At 43.2% G+C, this 17,599-nt stretch overlaps 1 protein-coding gene across 4 annotated transcripts in view; it reads left to right on the forward strand.

The window, feature by feature from the left end:
* The first annotated feature begins 7,853 nt into the window (after positions 1-7,853).
* The window catches only part of RBM12B (RNA binding motif protein 12B), a 41,562-nt gene continuing 31,816 nt past the window's right edge, over positions 7,854-17,599 (forward strand). The window contains exons 1-3 of one of the 4 annotated variants that reach the window (XM_038392011.2): positions 7,865-8,249; positions 11,046-11,091; positions 11,813-14,580. In XM_038392011.2, the coding sequence (XP_038247939.1) occupies positions 11,841-13,922 (2,082 nt within the window). In that variant the 5' untranslated portion in view covers positions 7,865-8,249; positions 11,046-11,091; positions 11,813-11,840 and the 3' untranslated portion in view covers positions 13,923-14,580. Of the gene's footprint in view, positions 8,259-11,045; positions 14,581-17,599 lie in introns of those variants that run through there. The other 3 variants (XM_038392012.2, XR_006278722.1, XM_043507615.1) reach the window with 3 other exon arrangements.

Raw genomic sequence — 17,599 nt, forward strand, 5'->3', positions numbered from 1 at the left:
TTCTGTCTTATCTATCCCTTTCTTAATGATTCCCAACATTCTGTTTGCTTTTTTGACTGTTGCAGAATACTGAGTGGATGTTTTTGGAGAACTATCCACAATGACTCCAAAATCTCTCTTGAGTGGTAACAGCTCATTTGCATCCGATGAAGTGAGCTGTAGCTCACGAAAGCTTATGCTCAAATAAATTTGTTAGTCTCTAAGGTGCCACAAGTACTCCTTTTCTTTTTGCAAATACAGACTAACATGGCTGCTCCTCTGAAACCAGCTAATTTAGAACCCATCATTTTATATGTGTAGTTGGGATTATGTTTTCCAATGTGCATTACTTTGCACTTATCAATATTTAATTTCATCTGCCATTTTGTTGCCCAGTCACCCAGTTTTGAGAGATCCTTTTGTAGCTCTTTGCAGTCTACTTTGGACTTAACTATCTTGAGTAGTTTTGTATTATCTGCAAATTTTGGCATCTCACTGATTACCCTGTTTTCCAGGTCATGTATGAATATGGAGGACACCACTATTTACCTCTCTCTGCAAACTGACCATTTATTCCTACCTTTTGTTTCCTATCGTTTAATCAGTTACAGATCCATGAGAGTACCTTCCCTCTTATCCCATTACAGCTTACTTTGCTTAAGAGCCTTTGGTGAGGGATTGTTCCTCAACAAATTATGTTCATCTATGTGTCTGACAGTGTTGTTCTTTACTATAGTTTCAAGCAGTTTGCCCAGAACTGAAGTCAGGCTTACTGACCTGTAATTGCCGGGATCACCTCTGGAGCTGTTTTTAAAAATTGGCATCGCATTGCCTATCCTCCAGTCATTTGGTACAGAAGCTGATTTAAATGATAGGTTACAGACTACCATTAGTAGTCTTGCAATTTCACATTTGAGTTCCTTCAGAACTCTTGGGTGAATACCATCTGGTCTTGGTGACATTACTCTTTAGTTTTATCAATTGGTTCCAAAACCTCCTCTAATGACACCTCAATTTGGGACAGTTCCTCAGATTTGTCACCTAAAAACAATGGCTCAGGTTCGGGAATCTCCCTCACATCCTCAGCCGTGAAGACTGATGCTGTGATAAATGAAGGGAGTGGCGGGTAGCTCCCTTTTATGGACACCCAGCCAGCCTGTTAGCTATAAAGTCCCTCTTGATAGTTGTTCTCTGCTTGCTTTACCTGTAAAGGGATAAGAAAGTCCCCCAGGTAAAGGAAAGGGAGTGGGCACCTGACCAAAAGAGCCAATGGGAGGGCTAGAACTTTTTAAAATTGGGAAAAAAGCTTTCCCTTTGTGTTGTTCTCCAGAGAGCAGAGACATGGAGCAGGAATGCTGTAAGCAGCTTTAAAACCAGGTATGAAAATCACAAATTCATACCTCAAACCTACTTATCTAAAACCCAAGATCAAGGAATGTCTAAAATAAACACGATGAGGGTTATTTCTTTTCTTTCTTATTGGCTTGTGAACTCCTCTGTGCTAAATCCAAATGCTTCTCTTTTGCTTGTAATCTTTAAGCTAAATCTCAAAAGAGCTATCTTGATGCTTAATTTTTGTAATTGTGTCTTTTAAAATCTAGCAAAAAGCCTAAATTCCAAATGTATTTCCTTTCTTTTTGTTTTTAATAAAATTTACCTTTTTTAAAAACAGGATTGAATTTTTGTGTCCCTAAGAGGTTTGTGCATGTTGTTTAATTAGCTGGTGGCAACAGCTGATTTCCTTTGTTTTTTTCTGAGCTCTTCTCGGGGTGGGGTGTGTGTGAAAGGGCTTGAGGGTACCGCACAGGAAGAATTCCCAAATGCTCCTTCCTGGGTTCTCAAAAGGAGTGGGGTGGGGGGTGGTTTGCACTTGGGTGGTGGCAGCATCTACCCATCTAAGGTCAGAGAAAAGCTGTGAGCTTGGAAGTTTAATACCAGCCTAGAGTGGCCCATATGAATTTTTAAAATCCTTGCGGGCCCGCACCTTCTTTACTCAAAGTGCCAGAGTGGGGAATCAGCCCTGAATACAAAGAATTCATTTAGTTTCTCCACAATGGCCTTATCAGCCTTGAGTGCTCCTTTAGCATCTCGGTTGTCCAGTGGATCCACTGGTTGTTGTACTTAAAAAAAACATTGCTATTACTTTTTGAGGCTTTGGCTAGCTGTTCTTCAAATTCTTTTTTGGCCTTTCTAATTATATTTTTACACTTCATTTGCCAGAATTTATGCTCCTTTCTGTTTTCCTCACTAGGATTTAACTTCCACTTTTTAAAGGATGCCATTTTGCCTTTCACTGCTTCTTTTGCTTTGTTGTTTAGCCACGGTGGCACTTTTTTGGTTCTCTTACTATGTTTTTTAATTTGGAGTATACATTTAAGGTGAGCCTCAATTATGATATCTTTAAAAAGTTTCCATGCAGATTGCAGGGATTTCACTTTTGGTGCTGTACTTTTTAATTTCTCAAAAAGAAAAGGAGTACTTGTGGCACCTTAGAGACTAACAAATTTATTAGAGCATAAGCTTTCGTGAGCTACAGCTCACTTCATCGGATGCATTTTAATTTCTGTTTCACTGACTTCCTCATTTTTGTGGAGTCCCTCTTTTTGAAATTAAATGATACCGTGTTGGGCTGCTGTCGTGTTTTCCCCGCCACAGGGATGTTAAATTTAATTATATTATAGTCACTATTCCCAAACAGCCCAGCTATATTCACCTCTTGGATCAAATCCTGTGCTCCACTTAGGATTAAATCAAAAATTGCCTCTCCTCTTGTGGGTTCCAGGACTAGCTGCTCCAAGAAGCTGTCATTTAAGGTGTCAAGAAACTTTATCTTTGCATCCCGTCCTGAGGTGACGTGTTCCCAGTCAATATGGGGATAGTTGAAATCCCCCTTTATTATTGAGGTATTTTTTATTTTAATAGCCTCTCTAATCTTCCTGAGCGTTTCACAGTCACTATCACCATCCTGCTCAGGTGGTCGGTAATATATCCCTACTGCTATATTCTTATTATTTGATTATAGAATTACTATGCAGAAAGATTCTATAGTACAGTTTGGTTCATTTAAGATTTTTACTTCATTTGATTCTACGCCTTCTTTCACATATAGAGCTACTCTTGCACAAGCATGACATGTTCAGTCATTCCAATATATTTTGTACCCTGGATTATTGTGTCCATTGATTAAATGGGAGGAAGGGAGGAATAGGATGAGAAATAAGGAAGAAAAATAGATGAGTAGGCTGGGAGAAAGGAAACAAAGAAAGGGGAATATAAGAACAGCATAAAATATAAGGTCAAAGAACCCAGTAAAAGGAGATCGTATAGACCAAGGCAGAGGCAGGAGAAATAAACTTGTATCAAAATAGATTTAATTTTTTTTTTTGCCTGCAAAGCAAAGGTAAAATCAGAAGCAGTGAGCCTAAAACAGCAAAGGGGTCACAACTCTAGATACCTTTCTCTCTCAGCTCACCTTTGATTGTATCCTGCTTTACTTTTTATTTGGAAAGATGGGCAAGGTTATGGTGCAGAAGAAAAATGGCTGGATGAGAAGGAAAAAGAGAGGGTAATTTCTTCTCCCTTTTCCCCAGCTACCAAAACTCACCTGTACCCCTCATGCCTCTCTAAACCCTACCAAAACTTCTATACAATAGATGTCTTCATTGTTATTCCTAACCATCCTTTTCCAGACACAAAATTACATGACAGTTTATGATCCTGTGTGGTATTATTGCAAACTCATATCAAGTTTATCACACCAATTGCTCCCTAGCAGTTCCCAATTGGATACACATTTCAGCAGTAACAATGACTCTCTTAAGGGTCTAGTTACCTGTTGACAGAGACTTTTATCTTCCTGCACGAGTAACATCTCTCCTGGAGACAGCAAAGAGGTCCAGCTGTCATATAAACTCAATTGACCTACATGTTGTGTTCCACCAACTATCTTGTATTTTTCACAATAAAATAATAAGAAAATTATGTTCCCATGCAGCAAGACTAGAAAGCTGGAGAACTCTTTCCAGAAAAACTGGAACCTATTTCCAAACCAAAATTGAAGATAGTTGCTATTCAAATGGAGAGCAGAATCCTGACTTAATGCTCTCTCATAATGCCCAGTCTCTAAGGCATTGTCTACACTGGTAAGTTTTTTCACCAAAAGGCAACTTTTGGCAATGAAACAGCAGTTTGTACACACTGCAAAGCCAATTTTTGCGACAAAACTTCTCAGTTGCCGCGCTGTAATAAAACCACTTCAATGAGTGTCATAAGGCTTTTTGCCCCAAGATTTTATCGTTCTAGTGCCAGTGTACACACCGTGCTTGATTTTAGCACTATTATTGGCCTTCAGAATGTGTCCCACAATGCCCATCCTCACCACTCTGGTCAGCAGTTTCAACTCTGCTGCCAGGTAAACAACCTTCCATCCCTCCTGCTTTAAAACCCTGAGAATTTTGAAATTCCCCTTCCTGTTTGTGCAGCATGGAGAGCTCACATCACATCCTCCCAGGTGACCACGGTGGCTCCATGCAGCAAACAATCTCCCGCTTGGACCACTGGAGCTACTAGATCTGATAAGTGTTTGGGGAGAAGAGGCTGTCCAGTCCCAGTTGCACTCCAGCCATAGGAATTTCGATACCTATGGCCAGATTGCGTGCAGCTTGTGTGAAAAGGGATATGACTGGGATATGCTGCCGTGCAAAGATGAAAGAGCTGAGGAACGGGTACCACAAGGTGATGAAGGCAAACGGTCGCTCCAGTGCTGCACCCCAGACCTGCCGTTTTTACTCCAAGGAGTTGGACACTATCCTAGGCGAGCCCACCTCCACCACCACCACCAAGAGCACTGTGGATACTTTGGTGGTCTGGAGCCAGTGGAAAGTGTACCTAATCCAGAGGAAGTCATTGATGAAGAGGTGGAGGCTGAAAAAGATGTGGAGCCCATGGCACAGTCGCCCGATGGTGAGTCCAGTCAGGGGCTGTTCTTCACTCCAGAGGTGTCTAACCAGTCTCTGCAGCCGCTCTTTGGTGAGCCAGAAGCAGGAGAGGAGTCCCCTGGTAAGTGGTTTTGCTTTGTGAAGTTCTTTAGCGGGTTGAGGGCAGAGAAATGTAGAATGCTGGCTTTGTTTCTGAATGCTGGGCATTTCCCCGCATAGCTAGGCAGTCTGGCCCTGGGGTATCTGGCCGTTCAAAATCAGCAGCCAGGCATTCTGCCTCGGCAGTCCACCCCGAGTAAACTTTTTGCCCTTCCCTTCACACATATTATGCAGCGTGCAACACACGGCTATAACCATGGGAATATTTTCCTCATTGAGGTCTAACCTCCCATATAGTCATCGCCAACCCGCCTTTAACCGGCCAAACACACATTCCATGATCATTCTGCACCTACTGAGCCTGTTGTTGAACCGCTCCTTATTGCTATCTAGGTTTCCATGTACAGCTTCAGGAGCCATGCAATTAAGGGGTATGCCGGGCAGTGTTCCCTCTAATTTTTTATGTCTGTGTGCGGAATGAATTTTGTTATGTGCACCAATATGGAGGTGATAGAGGTGACACATCACCTTCATATTGATGCACATAACAAAATTCATGTCGTGAGGGTAGGTCTGAGAGTTTGAGTGTGAGGGGGGCTCAGGACTGTGGCAGAGGGTTGGGGTGCAGGGGTATGAGGGCTGTGGCTGGGGGTGTGGGCTCTGGTAGTGGGGCTGAGGATGAACGGTTCAGGGCGTGGGAAGGGGGTCAGGGCTGGGGCAGAGTGTTTGGGTGCAGGGGGCTGCAGGCTCTGGAGTGGGGCCAGGAATAACGGGTTTGGGGTGCAGGCTGACCCAAGGCTGCGGTGGAGAGAGATGACTCCCCCCAGCCCTTTCTCACCGCAGCAGCTCGGGGCTGGGGGAGAGACGCTGCTTCCCAGGCACGGCAGCTCCAGCGGGGCTGGGCTGGGCAGAGGGAGGGGTTCCTCTTTCCAGCAGCTTTGGTGGGCCTGGCCCTGGGCCAGACTGGGAGAGGGGCTCCTCTCCCCCGGTCACAGCAAGTCCAGGGCAGGTCCGTGCTGGGGCCGGCAGGGAGGGACGCCTCTCCCCACCATGACAGGTCTACACTGGGGCTTTCGGGGTGGGACGCCTCTCCCTGCTGCAGCAGGTCCATGCTGGGGGAGAGGCATCTCTCCTCACCGCAGTCCTGAGCCCCTGTGCGGGGCTTAATAGACAGCTGCACAGCCATGCGGCCACGCAGCTTAGAGGGAACTTAGACGCCGGGTCTCCCAGAATCACTATGGGCATTTTGACTTCCCCTACGATGACCTTATGGTCTGGAAAGAAAGTGCCTGCTTGCAGCTTTCTGTACAGGCCACTATTCCTAAAGATACATGCATCATGCACCTTTCTGGACCATCCTGCATTGATATCAGTGAAACACCGATGAGGATCCACAAGCACCTGAAAAACCTTGGAGAAGTACCCCTTCCGATTGATGTACTTCGTCTCAAGGTGGCCCAGTACCAGAACTGGAATATGCGTTCCATCTATTGCACTTCCGCAGTTAGGGAAACCCATTTCTGCAAAGCCATCCACATTTCACACATGTTGCCAAGAGTCACGGTCTTTGCAGTAGGATGTGATTCATTGCCTTGCACACTTGTGTTAATACAGCCCCAGTGGTCAGCTTTCCCACTCCAAACTGGTTCGCGACTGACTGATAGCAGTCTGGAGTTGCCAGCTTCCATACTGCAATTGTCCCATGCTTTTTCACCGAGTGTGCAGTTCTCATTTGGGTATCCTTGTGCTGCAGGTCTGGAGCAAGTGCCACACACAGTTCCAGGAAGGTGGCTTTCCGCATCTGAAAGTTCCCAGACCTGTATAACAATGCGATCCTATCACTCAGTGCTAGTTTCCCAAGCCCAAAAATGATGTTCCACTGTGTTCAGCTGTGTTGTGAATGCCAAAAGTAACCTAATGTTGCTGCTTTCCATGTTGGACACTGCATCAGGCAACTGTGACTGCCGTTGCCTTCGTAACTTCAAGAATAACTGAACTGCTATTCACAATGTGCTAGTGATAGCTTGCAGAGCAGTGGAGATCAGCACAGGACCCATTCGTGCAGATAGATGTGGTGGGGCAAGCAGAAAACAAGGGATGTTGAAAAATGCTGCAAACTGAAGACGAAAGCACATGGAATGCTGGGACGGAAAGCAGTGCATCACGGGGCAATGAGCCCGAACTCATGATGTGCCACGATCCCCTCCATCTTCCCACAAGACCGAGCGGCAGAGGGGGGGAGAGCTGCGCTGTGCACTGCTCTCATTGCCGAGGCAAGTGCCGCAAGTGTGAACGCGCTCTGCCGACAGTGGAAGACAACATGAACACACAACAGCAATTTTCTTTAAGTGCTTTTTTTATCACTGACCAAACTCTGGGTGAAAAAAATCTGCCAGTGTCGACCTAGCCTGAGGCATCAATCACTGACAATAGGGACCTTATAACCCATTCATTTAGCTTGAAACCGTCACTAGTATCCTATGTCTCGTCCCACCAGAAAACACTCAGCCCACCAACCCCACGTCAATGCTATTCCAGCCAGCACCAAGACAGGATGGGAGGATGCTACCCTGGAAACAAGAGGGAGAGATCGGAATAATTGGTAATGCCAAGGAGATGCCAAAATAGACCATGAGACTGAAGGTCAGGGAGGCCCGGACTCTGCACCCTCAATCTGAATTAGACAGGCCCTTTGCCGACTGTGAGGCGGGAGCTCCCTCCCAGCACCTGCCCCCTGCCCCCACAGACGTTGGCAAAGGAAAAGTGGAGCAGCCGAGGACACGCTAGGCATGCGCAGTTGTGAACCAAGCACGGGTGAAAGGGGAAAGCAATGACAGCCGCGAAAAGGACAGACGCATGCGTACTGAGGTTCCATGCGCCGGCCGCCTATGAACTAGCACATGCGCAGTGAGAGGCGGTGATAACCGTTGCAAGGCACGCACACTGGTTCCGGTTACAAGAAGAGGTTGCGGTGACACTCTGCCATAGGAACGGAGTTTGCACATGCGTAAAGATAAGCCTGGCGTAAAGCCCTCGGGCGGCAGGAGGCTGCAGGGTCGCGCATGTGTAGTGTAGGCTGAACTGTGGCGCAGGGGGCGCGCATGCGTGTGGGCTCGGTCAGTTGGGAAAGGGGAAAGAGAGGGACGACGCCATCTTGTTGCTGCTTCTCCGGAGCTGCAGGGACACCGAGTGAGGCGCTCGGCGGGGAGCCTCTCTCACGTGTAGCGGGCAGCGGTGTGTACGGTGGGTGGGGCGAGGGAAGCGGGCTGAGGGAGATCCGCTTTCCCCGGGCAGTGCTCTCGGCCGCTGGCCGGCCGCCCATCCCCGGGGCGGAGGGTCTGCACTGGGAGATGGCCACGGGGCCGGAGAGACGTTGCCGGTTTCTCCAGCTGCCTAGGCGGGCTCCGCCGGAGTCCTGGCCTGGTCCCTGTGATGCTGTCGCACATGGAGGCCTATCGGCCGCTCCGGATGGTCCTCCTCACCTGTGAGCCTGGATATCCCCCTCCCCCCGCCCCCTTTCTGTCCCCCCGCCCCGGTGCCGCGGGGAGGCCGGGCTTGTTCTCCGCAGGATCGGATCACAAACGGCCTCTGGCGGGACTGGGGCGCACCTGGCATGGGGGGAGCGACCCCTCCGGGCCCTGTTGGCCTCTGGACGGAGGATCCCGGCGAACGTGCGGGCTGGTGCTGGAGGCGCTCAGGTCGTGCCCGCTTGGAGGTGGAAGGTGCTGTGCTTTCTAGGCTTGTGATGTGTCGGCAGTGGCCCTAATCGGGCTGAGGAGTGCGGGGATGCTGACTGAGGCCTTAAGTTTGTGGGACCGCTCTCTGGCTCAGGCTCGACACCTACTGGCTTCGCCTAAATAGCAGCGCCTCGCCGAAGCCTTCCGTGCAACGGGCCTGTCTGCAGACTTCACTCAGCTGTTGCTCCAGTGAAACTAAATCTCCCAGTTGATAAACTTCTTGCTTTGACTGTTAAGTCCATTTTTTGCCAGCAGCTGAGATAGGGAATGGCTTACCGACTTACCAGGTTTTTTTTAAATAAAATTCATAAGCATTGTTCACCCACTTTAGTTTATTTAGTTTCAGTTAATGTCATCCCCTGGCTTATGCTGGATTTTCTTCAGCTGTCCTTCCCAGACCATGATTTGATTGCATGGGATCTGGATATGTGAAATTATACAGTGATAAGTAAGCATCAGTGTTATGGAGAGCTAGTTTTATGAAATGTTTTATTCTTTTTGATTGGTAGTGAAAGTGAGTATGGTATGAGATTTTGCTAGGTAATGAAATGAAAGTATGGTCCTAGTCTTGTGTATTTCTTATTGATGCTTTTTTGAAGATATTATTTAATGAAGCCTTTGTGCTTTGAATTGGTGAGTATGTAGGGCTTTCCCAAAAGCCTTATCCATTTATCTAAACATTTGTTCTTCTTTGGAGGCCTCATTCTACTGCTGATTTGAACTTACATGTGTTTAAAAAAACCTTTTTTTTTTTTTAACTACATTTCACTTCTTTGGGTTATTCATTTCAGCCATCTAATGACTTGTCTACATTTGTTACCATCTCTTGATTGTTTGGATGAACAGCTAGCAAAAGTTTATTAGATTAACTTGCATTTCTGGAACAGCTTAATGTTGATTTTATTTTATGTGGTGATCTGAAATTAACTTGACTGGTTCAAGCATGAGAAGTTGTATATTGTGTCCATGGTGTATGATGGGCAAAACTTGACAGCTGTCATCACAGGAGTACTGAGCATACCTGGTTCTGGGTTGACGACAAAATATTGGGAAATAATTTTTGGTCATAGGAACACAGAAAGGTGCTAGAAAACTGCTGAAATACTACATCAGGATGCTACATGAATTAGTGGGCAAATGGATTTGACTTTTCAAGAAACGAAGGCCCTTTCAGAGAATTCTCTCTCCCATTGAATTCTTTCCTTGCACGTTGGCATTGCTGTTTCATCTATTGAGAAGATAGCATATACAGATGTGAGGAGCTGTTTATCTCCAAGTGCAATTATCAAACATTCAGTCTTTCTGGCTTACAGACTTGTCTATAGAAAGAAAGTATTCAGACAGTTTAGAAGTAAAATAAGGTCTTTCAGTTACAGAAATTTGGGCTTTTTTTGTGCTAATACAGGTGAAGTGATCACCTTTTGTGGTTAGTAGGTGTAAGTGGATCAGAAATCTGAAAAATTTAAGTGGTCAGTATGGTATCTTATATTTTTGATAAGCTAGGGCTTTCTGTATAATGTGGTAGCATTCTTAACTACTTGTCAGTAGCAGCTTGTTAAAAAAAAGAGTAATAATTTGGTAGTGCATAGGTTTGCCTTGTTTCTGTAACATAGCTGTGTTATATAATCCTGTAGCTTGTCAGAGCACATTCAGTGGTTCTTGGTTGCATGTTTGGAATGCAGCAAGCACTTGCGGGGGGAAAACCTTGCAAATGAGATTTGTTTGTAAATTCATGTACTCATTGAAATCTGTTTGGAATTTTTGGCTCTTTCATATGATTGTCTATCTTCAGTGCAATATTGGACTGGTGGTGATTAGCATGTTTTGTCGTGCACGTCAAAAGCAGGTGGATTTCAGAAGAATTGGACATGTAATCTTGAGCTGGATTTATACATCTTTCAAGGAATGAAGTAACAGAGGGTTTTCCCTCTATCTTATTGGCAGTTCTGTTGCATTTCAACAGTTCAGTGTGGCACAATTGATGACCAGTTAATCTCAGCATGTTTACATCATTTGCAGACGTCACCCTTAACATTTGAATTTTTTCTTTCCTACATCTAAAATGGATTCACAGACAGAGTGCATAGCAGTGTGCCGAAGTACAGTATGTCTCACTTTATATTTCTCTTGGAACAAGGAAGGAATTCTCCATAGTTCTCAAAATTGTGGTTTCATTACAGTGCTTGGCTGTTAATGTTATCCATTGATATGGACATGCCACAGTAACGTCGCACAATATGTAAACCAAAATACAAATATCAGCCATTAATTATGTTTCATTTTCTTTCCACAGTTAAGTTGATTTTACAGAATTTATCAGGTCTTCCAAGCAAAAACAGGTAAGCTGCCTAAAGCTTAATGCTTATCACTGAATATTGTCAAAGATCACGCACGGCCTTTTCTCACATACTTATGACTGGGAATTAGGACGTACTCTCCTGAGTGCATGTGGCTGCTGCAGTTAGCATCCTGACTACTTGAAAGAGGCAACGTTGTTGAACGCTGATTAAACTTATCCATTGGTGAGCAGAACTGGTCAGTTGATAGACCAGCTTGTCTGAAAGTCTAAATTCATCATTGTTGATGAATTACTTTAATTCTCAGTGAAGTAGTTATTCTTTTGTCTGTAATCTTCTACCTAGACTTCACAGTGCTATGATGGAAAGTGTCCTGTTAATACTAAAACAGAAGATTTTGGTCCTTAGTATCAGGTAGAGATTTCTGGCAGGTAGCAACCATGCCATGAAGGACTTGAGGCATTCCTTACTTATCTTGGATGGTGAGAAGAGTGACTTATGTGGATTTTGTTGCCCTTAAGATAGGGAATATTGACAGTTATGTGTGTACATCTAGGTGGAGTAGCTAATTGTTCTGACTACTTAATCAACTTTAAGATTAAAACAGGGTCACTGATTGATTTGAATTTGAGAGTTTTTGATTTCATAAATCTTGATTGATTGAGGCAGGGACCTTCCTTAAAAAGGCTCTAGCTTAAGTATTAAGATACTATAATAGATGAGTACTAAAGACTTGCTATCATGTGTACCTTTTTGTCTGCAGGTGATTTTTGCTGTGGGTTGAGCTCAGAATGGCTGTAGTCATCCGTTTACAGGGGCTTCCTGTTGTTGCGGGTCCTGCAGATATTCGCCGTTTCTTCTCGGGATTGAATATTCCTGATGGAGGAGTGCATATTATTGGAGGAGAAACTGGGGAGGCTTTTATTATATTTGCAACAGATGAAGATGCACGACGTGCCATGAGCTGTTCAGGAGAGCTTATCAAAGACTCCCCCATAGAGCTCTTTCTCAGCAGCAAGACTGAAATGCAAAATACAATAGAAATGAGCCGGAAAAGATTTGATCGTGGGGGAAGAGAACCAATGTCTGGGTCTAGACGAACAGGTGGTAGTAATTCTGGTGCATCAGGTGTTGGGAACCTTTCAAATTTAGTTGCAGCTATTACAAAAGGAATAAATAAATCTGGCTATGTTCCATCAAATCACCCAGAGTCTGGCTTTCACGCCAATGGCACAAGACACGGTGATCCAAGTATACCTAAATCAAACTATAACCAGTCAAGAAAGGAGTTACTGAGTTCAGATGATGTTTATTTATTTCTACATGGCATACCGTACTCTGCAACAGAAGATGAAGTACGTGCTTTCTTTTCTGGATTACGAGTAGAGGGAGTGATCTTTATAAAACGTCGCAATGGCCTAAATAATGGTGATGGTTTGGTAAAATTTGCTACACCTCATGGTGCCTTAGAAGGACTTAAACGTCATAGACAATACATGGGTCCAAGATTTATAGAAATAAGTCCAGCTACTGAAGAACAGTGGATTGAATATGGTGGCAGGGTAGACATGAAGAATGAGATTGCTCATTACTTAAGCAAAGAACGTTCTCCAACAAGAGGTTCAAACTATACTCATTCAAGAAAACATTCTCATTCAAGATCTCCTCCAAGGAGACGAACACGTTCTCGTTCACCTCGTGGCCAGGAATTTTACTTACACTTAAGAAATCTACCTACCTATCTTGAGAAGAAAGATCTGAGAACTTTCTTTGGAAAGCTGGATATATCTAACAACCAGATCAAGTTTTTACTGGACAAGCATCAAAGGAGGACAAGAAATGCGTTTTTGATGTTGAAGAATCAGAAAGATTTTAATATTGCTCTGGAACATCACAGGATGTCTCTTTTCAATCGTCCTGTTTACATTTTTCCTATTTCTAGAAGATCTATGTTGAAACTAATTGAGTCATATGAGAAGAAGAGCTCACAAGAAAGCGATCGACCTGGACAGGCTGTATCAGAAAAAAGTTATCGGGAGGGGCATTCTGGCCCAAAGATGTGCATATATATAAGAAACTTTCCATTTGATGTGACAAAAGTTGAAGTACAAAAGTTCTTTGCAGGATTTGCTATTGATGAAGATGATGTCTACTTGCTTTATGATGACAAAGGAGTTGGGCTGGGAGAAGCATTGGTAAAATTTAAATCTGAAGAACAGGCAATGAAAGCGGAAAGTTTAAATCGTCGAAGGTTCTTGGGAACAGAGGTACTATTAAGACTTATATCTGAAGAACAGATGCAGGAGTTTGGTTTAAATGTTCCACCATCAGCACCAAGTGGAAAAATGCAGGTTCATTCACAGGCATATGACAGAGGTGAGCATTCCCGTCCAGCTGGTTCACCACCTGGACAGCCACAAGGACTACCTATGCACTCATTTGGTCCTCCTGGGAGCTTTAGGCATCCTTCTGATGTTAGACGACCTCCTGAGGATTTTCGAGGTCCTCCACCTTTTATGGATTTTGGTGGTGATGGCGAACCTTTTGGTAGGATGGAGTATGGAAACAATAACATGGGAGGCTTTTCTGAGGGAAGATTTATGTCCGATCCAAATTTCAGTGGTGGTTCTGATCGTGTAACTCCTATTAGATTAAAGAACTTGCCATTTAGAGCCACCCCTAATGAAATTTTGGATTTTTTCTATGGTTATGGTGTCATTCCAGAGTCTGTTTCTATACAATGTAATGAACACGGATTACCTTCAGGTGATGCCATTGTTGCTATGACAAATTATGAGGAAGCAATGGCTGCTATTAATGAGCTAAATGATAGACCAATTGGCCCCCGCAAAGTTAAGCTAAGCTTGCTTTAAAGAGAGAAAATGTTTCTCAAATTAAAATTCTAGACATCACAGTATTGATGCAGTAAGATGGATTCTTATTTACAATTTTTTGTTACTGGAAGATGCAGAAGAAACAGTTTCCATAAACAGAGGAAGTTGTAAATAGTGTCATGTTTAGTTATTTTGCATTGATTCAAATTGACATCTGTAAGGTTTTTTAGAAGACATCTTAGAAGTGTATTATGTTATTTTTATTTTTATGGCAGATGAAGAGATCAGTAATCTGAATGGATTGTCTGTTGACTTGTAAGGTGCATATCCTTGATATTAAGACATACAAACATGGAGTTGTAATGCATTTGGGAGTTTTTAGTTTTGCTTTCATTCCATGGTTCTATGACTCTGCATCATTTGAAAATGTAAAACTGCTGGTTCACTTGGTTGTACAGACTGGTCAAAGAACAATTTCAGTGCCACCTTCATTAGTAAATATCCTTGGGGCTATTGTCAACCCAATATATTTAGAATAGGTAAACTGTAAACATGAGTGAATTTCTTATGTAAACTGTTTAGTCTTGTTCAGTTTCACGTGGTCACAGACATCTCAAGTTATTCTCATAAAATTAGTTTCCTGTTCATGTTAGCTGGCTGTGCAACTTTTTAAAAAAAATAAAAATAAAAGGCTTTACAGCTGTGTGGATTACCTGTTTAAAATTTGTGTACATTTATTCATTGAACCCTTGGTCAGAATCATGCTGACCATCTTTCATAAAGGGATGAAAAATGGATATTCAATATACACCGTTCTTTGCACATGTTGGTCAGTTTTGTCTCTAAAACTGGTTCTCAACTTATTTATCATTTTGGGCCGCAGGTTGAGAACCACAGTGCGCCCCCCCCCCCCCCAACTTCCCATAGTCCCCTATGCACAGTGCCCCCCGCCCAGAGATTCCTTCACAGAGTGGGATGAGAATCGCAGCCCTGAGCACAGCCTGCTGCGTGGGGCCGGCAGCCGGACCCAGCAACCCGGGACGCCTGGCCTGGAGCAGAGCACCTGGTGCGGGCTAGCAGCCAGGACCTGAGGTATGGGGCCAGGAGCAGAACCCCTCCTAAAACCTGGGGGTGCTGCCAGACCCCTGCAAAACGCCAGTTCCAAGTACGTGCCCTCTCCCTCTCCCCTCCCAACCTGCCCAGAAACCACTTTCCTGCACCCTGCCCCCCTGCGGCACTCACCAGCCCCCTGCTGGCAGGAGCGCTCCTGCAGGCTGCGAGACACTGTCTGTCCCTCAGCCAGCCCCGCCCCCTGCCAGACCAAAGTGGCAAATTTTGAATTTTTTTTGGACACAGCTCAGCCACAGATTGAGAGAACTGCTGGGTTGAGAACTGCTGCTCTGAAATCTATGTTGCTCACTAGATGTTTAGAATGCTTTTCTAGGTAATATGCTGCTACTTTTAAAACTGAAACGAGGAATAGAAAGTGAGGTTGCTTGTTTCTTTTGTGGTTCAGAAAATAAGGTTCCCTCTAATTGTGATATATTTTTGCATTATAAGAAATAGCAAGATCATAACATTACTGTTTAAATTGAGTGGGAGACTTACAAAACTGAACTAATAGAATTCAGATGCTTAAAAGTCTACCCTGTGTTTTATCTGACTGTCAGAGTGCCCCACAGTATCATTTTAATTCATGAATTTCCCGCTGTAACTACCTTCATACAATTCAAACAGTAAATATGAATATACAATTTTTGATTCATTGTAAGTAGTGTAAGGTAATAATGTAAAGAAATCTCAGTTGTGATAGTGGCCCTCTTACTGACAGCTCTAAACTATACAGAGTTGTGGGTTATTACTGTATTTTAAAACAGGTCTTCTGAGTTTTTGTAATAACTAAGTTCTGCTGATGCCATGTAATGGATCCTTCTTCATGGAAAGCACTGTTCATGTGGGTTCCATGAGGGTTTGCCAGCATTCCTGTACTGTAGGAAAGAGAGCAGCTTAGGCTTTCTTACTCCTTGGCCAATGAATTTCTGGGGTTTTGTATGAATTGGATGTGAGGGTTACTGTGTGCCACTGCATATCAATGGAGAAAGGTTAAAGCAGTTCTTGTATGGGGCAGATGAAGAGCCAGAACTGTCAATAAGAAAGAGCAGTTGTTGGCAGTAAAAAAGGCATAGTAGATGAAACAGCCTGCCTTTTGAATTGAAAGTGGAGGGGCTGATTAATTAGAAACATTCATATATCATACAAGCATGCAATAGAGTGCATTTTTTTCCCTCTAACTAATCTTATCTGGGACACTCTGAAAGCAATAGTGACTTGAAATCAGTTTGGATTTTAAGATCAAAATAAAGTCTGGTTATGATGGTGATTTGTTGAATGTTACATACTTATAGGAACACAAACTTGCATAAAACTTTATATGAGACCTGTAATACATTAAACAAATTGCTATAGGAAAAGCTTAATTACCAAATTTTTAAAACCAAACGCTGGAAAACTTCTGGCTGCTTTATTGCTACTTCAGTTTTTTCTGTCATTCAATAAATTTATTTTGTGTACTAATTTTAGAAATGTGCTGATGCAAATTCCTCGAAGCAACCACTGAGAACTTAACCTTCCCTCCCACCCCCTACTTTGAATAAAAGGGAATAGAAGAAGAAAAGCAAGCACCATTATCCCTTGTATTTTTTTAAAATAAAGAATTTAAATGGCAACTGTGTTTTTTGAATTGTTCCTTGTGAGTAGTCCCATCTTTTTTCAAAGGGTAGCAAAATGGCTTTCAATACTTCTGCTTTAAAGGTGGAAATGGCAATGTTCTGCCTGTGCATGGAGAATCTATGAGACGAGAAATTAAGAGATACAGTAAAACTTTCAAAAGTGACTTAGGCTCCTGAGTTACTTTTAAAAATTATGCCTACTCTTGCCTCACATTTAAATTTCTAGTTGAAAGTAGTTTCAGTAGTAAGCTGGTTTTGAGTCCACCTGCCAGTTTTTATTTTGAAATAGCACTTAATATCAAAACTACTACTCCAGAGAGTTGTCAAAATAAACTGAACATAATTTTGTCTAATCTTGAGTTAGAAAAAATTTCCGGACAGGAAATCTGTCATTGCAGTGACAAATACAAATTATAATGAATTGCATCTGGAAAAAGCTTTTGGTAAGATTTCGGTATACTACTTTTAACGTATTTTAAAGTCCACAATTCTTCCAGCTCTTACAAAACACAGTATCTAAACTAATGACAAAAATTGCTAACTCTTTCAACCAAGTTCCTGCATTTTTGAAGTTATAGAACCTTTATGCTGCTTACTAACAGGCAGCTGGAAGTAAAAATACAAAAATCTCACAACATATTTGAGAGTAGCAGCCGTGTTAGTCTGTATTCGCAAAAAGAAAAGGAGTACTTGTGGCACCTTAGAGACAAATTTATTAGAGCATAAGCTTTCGTGAGCTACAGCTCACTTCATCGGATGCATTTACAGCTTATGCTCTAATAAATTTGTTAGTCTCTAAGGTGCCACAAGTACTCCTTTTCTTTTTACAACATATTTGCTGTTTCTTTGAAGTGTGTAGTTCTATGTAGCTGTCTATGTAAAATGGCTTCTCCATCTCCAGGGCTGTAGTTAATTATATATTTTACTGACAAGTTTTTTTTTATCAACAGGCTAGAACCAACAGTTATGATAGGGAAAGCTGGATTC

The sequence above is a fragment of the Dermochelys coriacea genome, chromosome 2 (genome assembly GCF_009764565.3).
Source record: "Dermochelys coriacea isolate rDerCor1 chromosome 2, rDerCor1.pri.v4, whole genome shotgun sequence".
Lineage (NCBI taxonomy): Eukaryota > Metazoa > Chordata > Testudines > Dermochelyidae > Dermochelys > Dermochelys coriacea.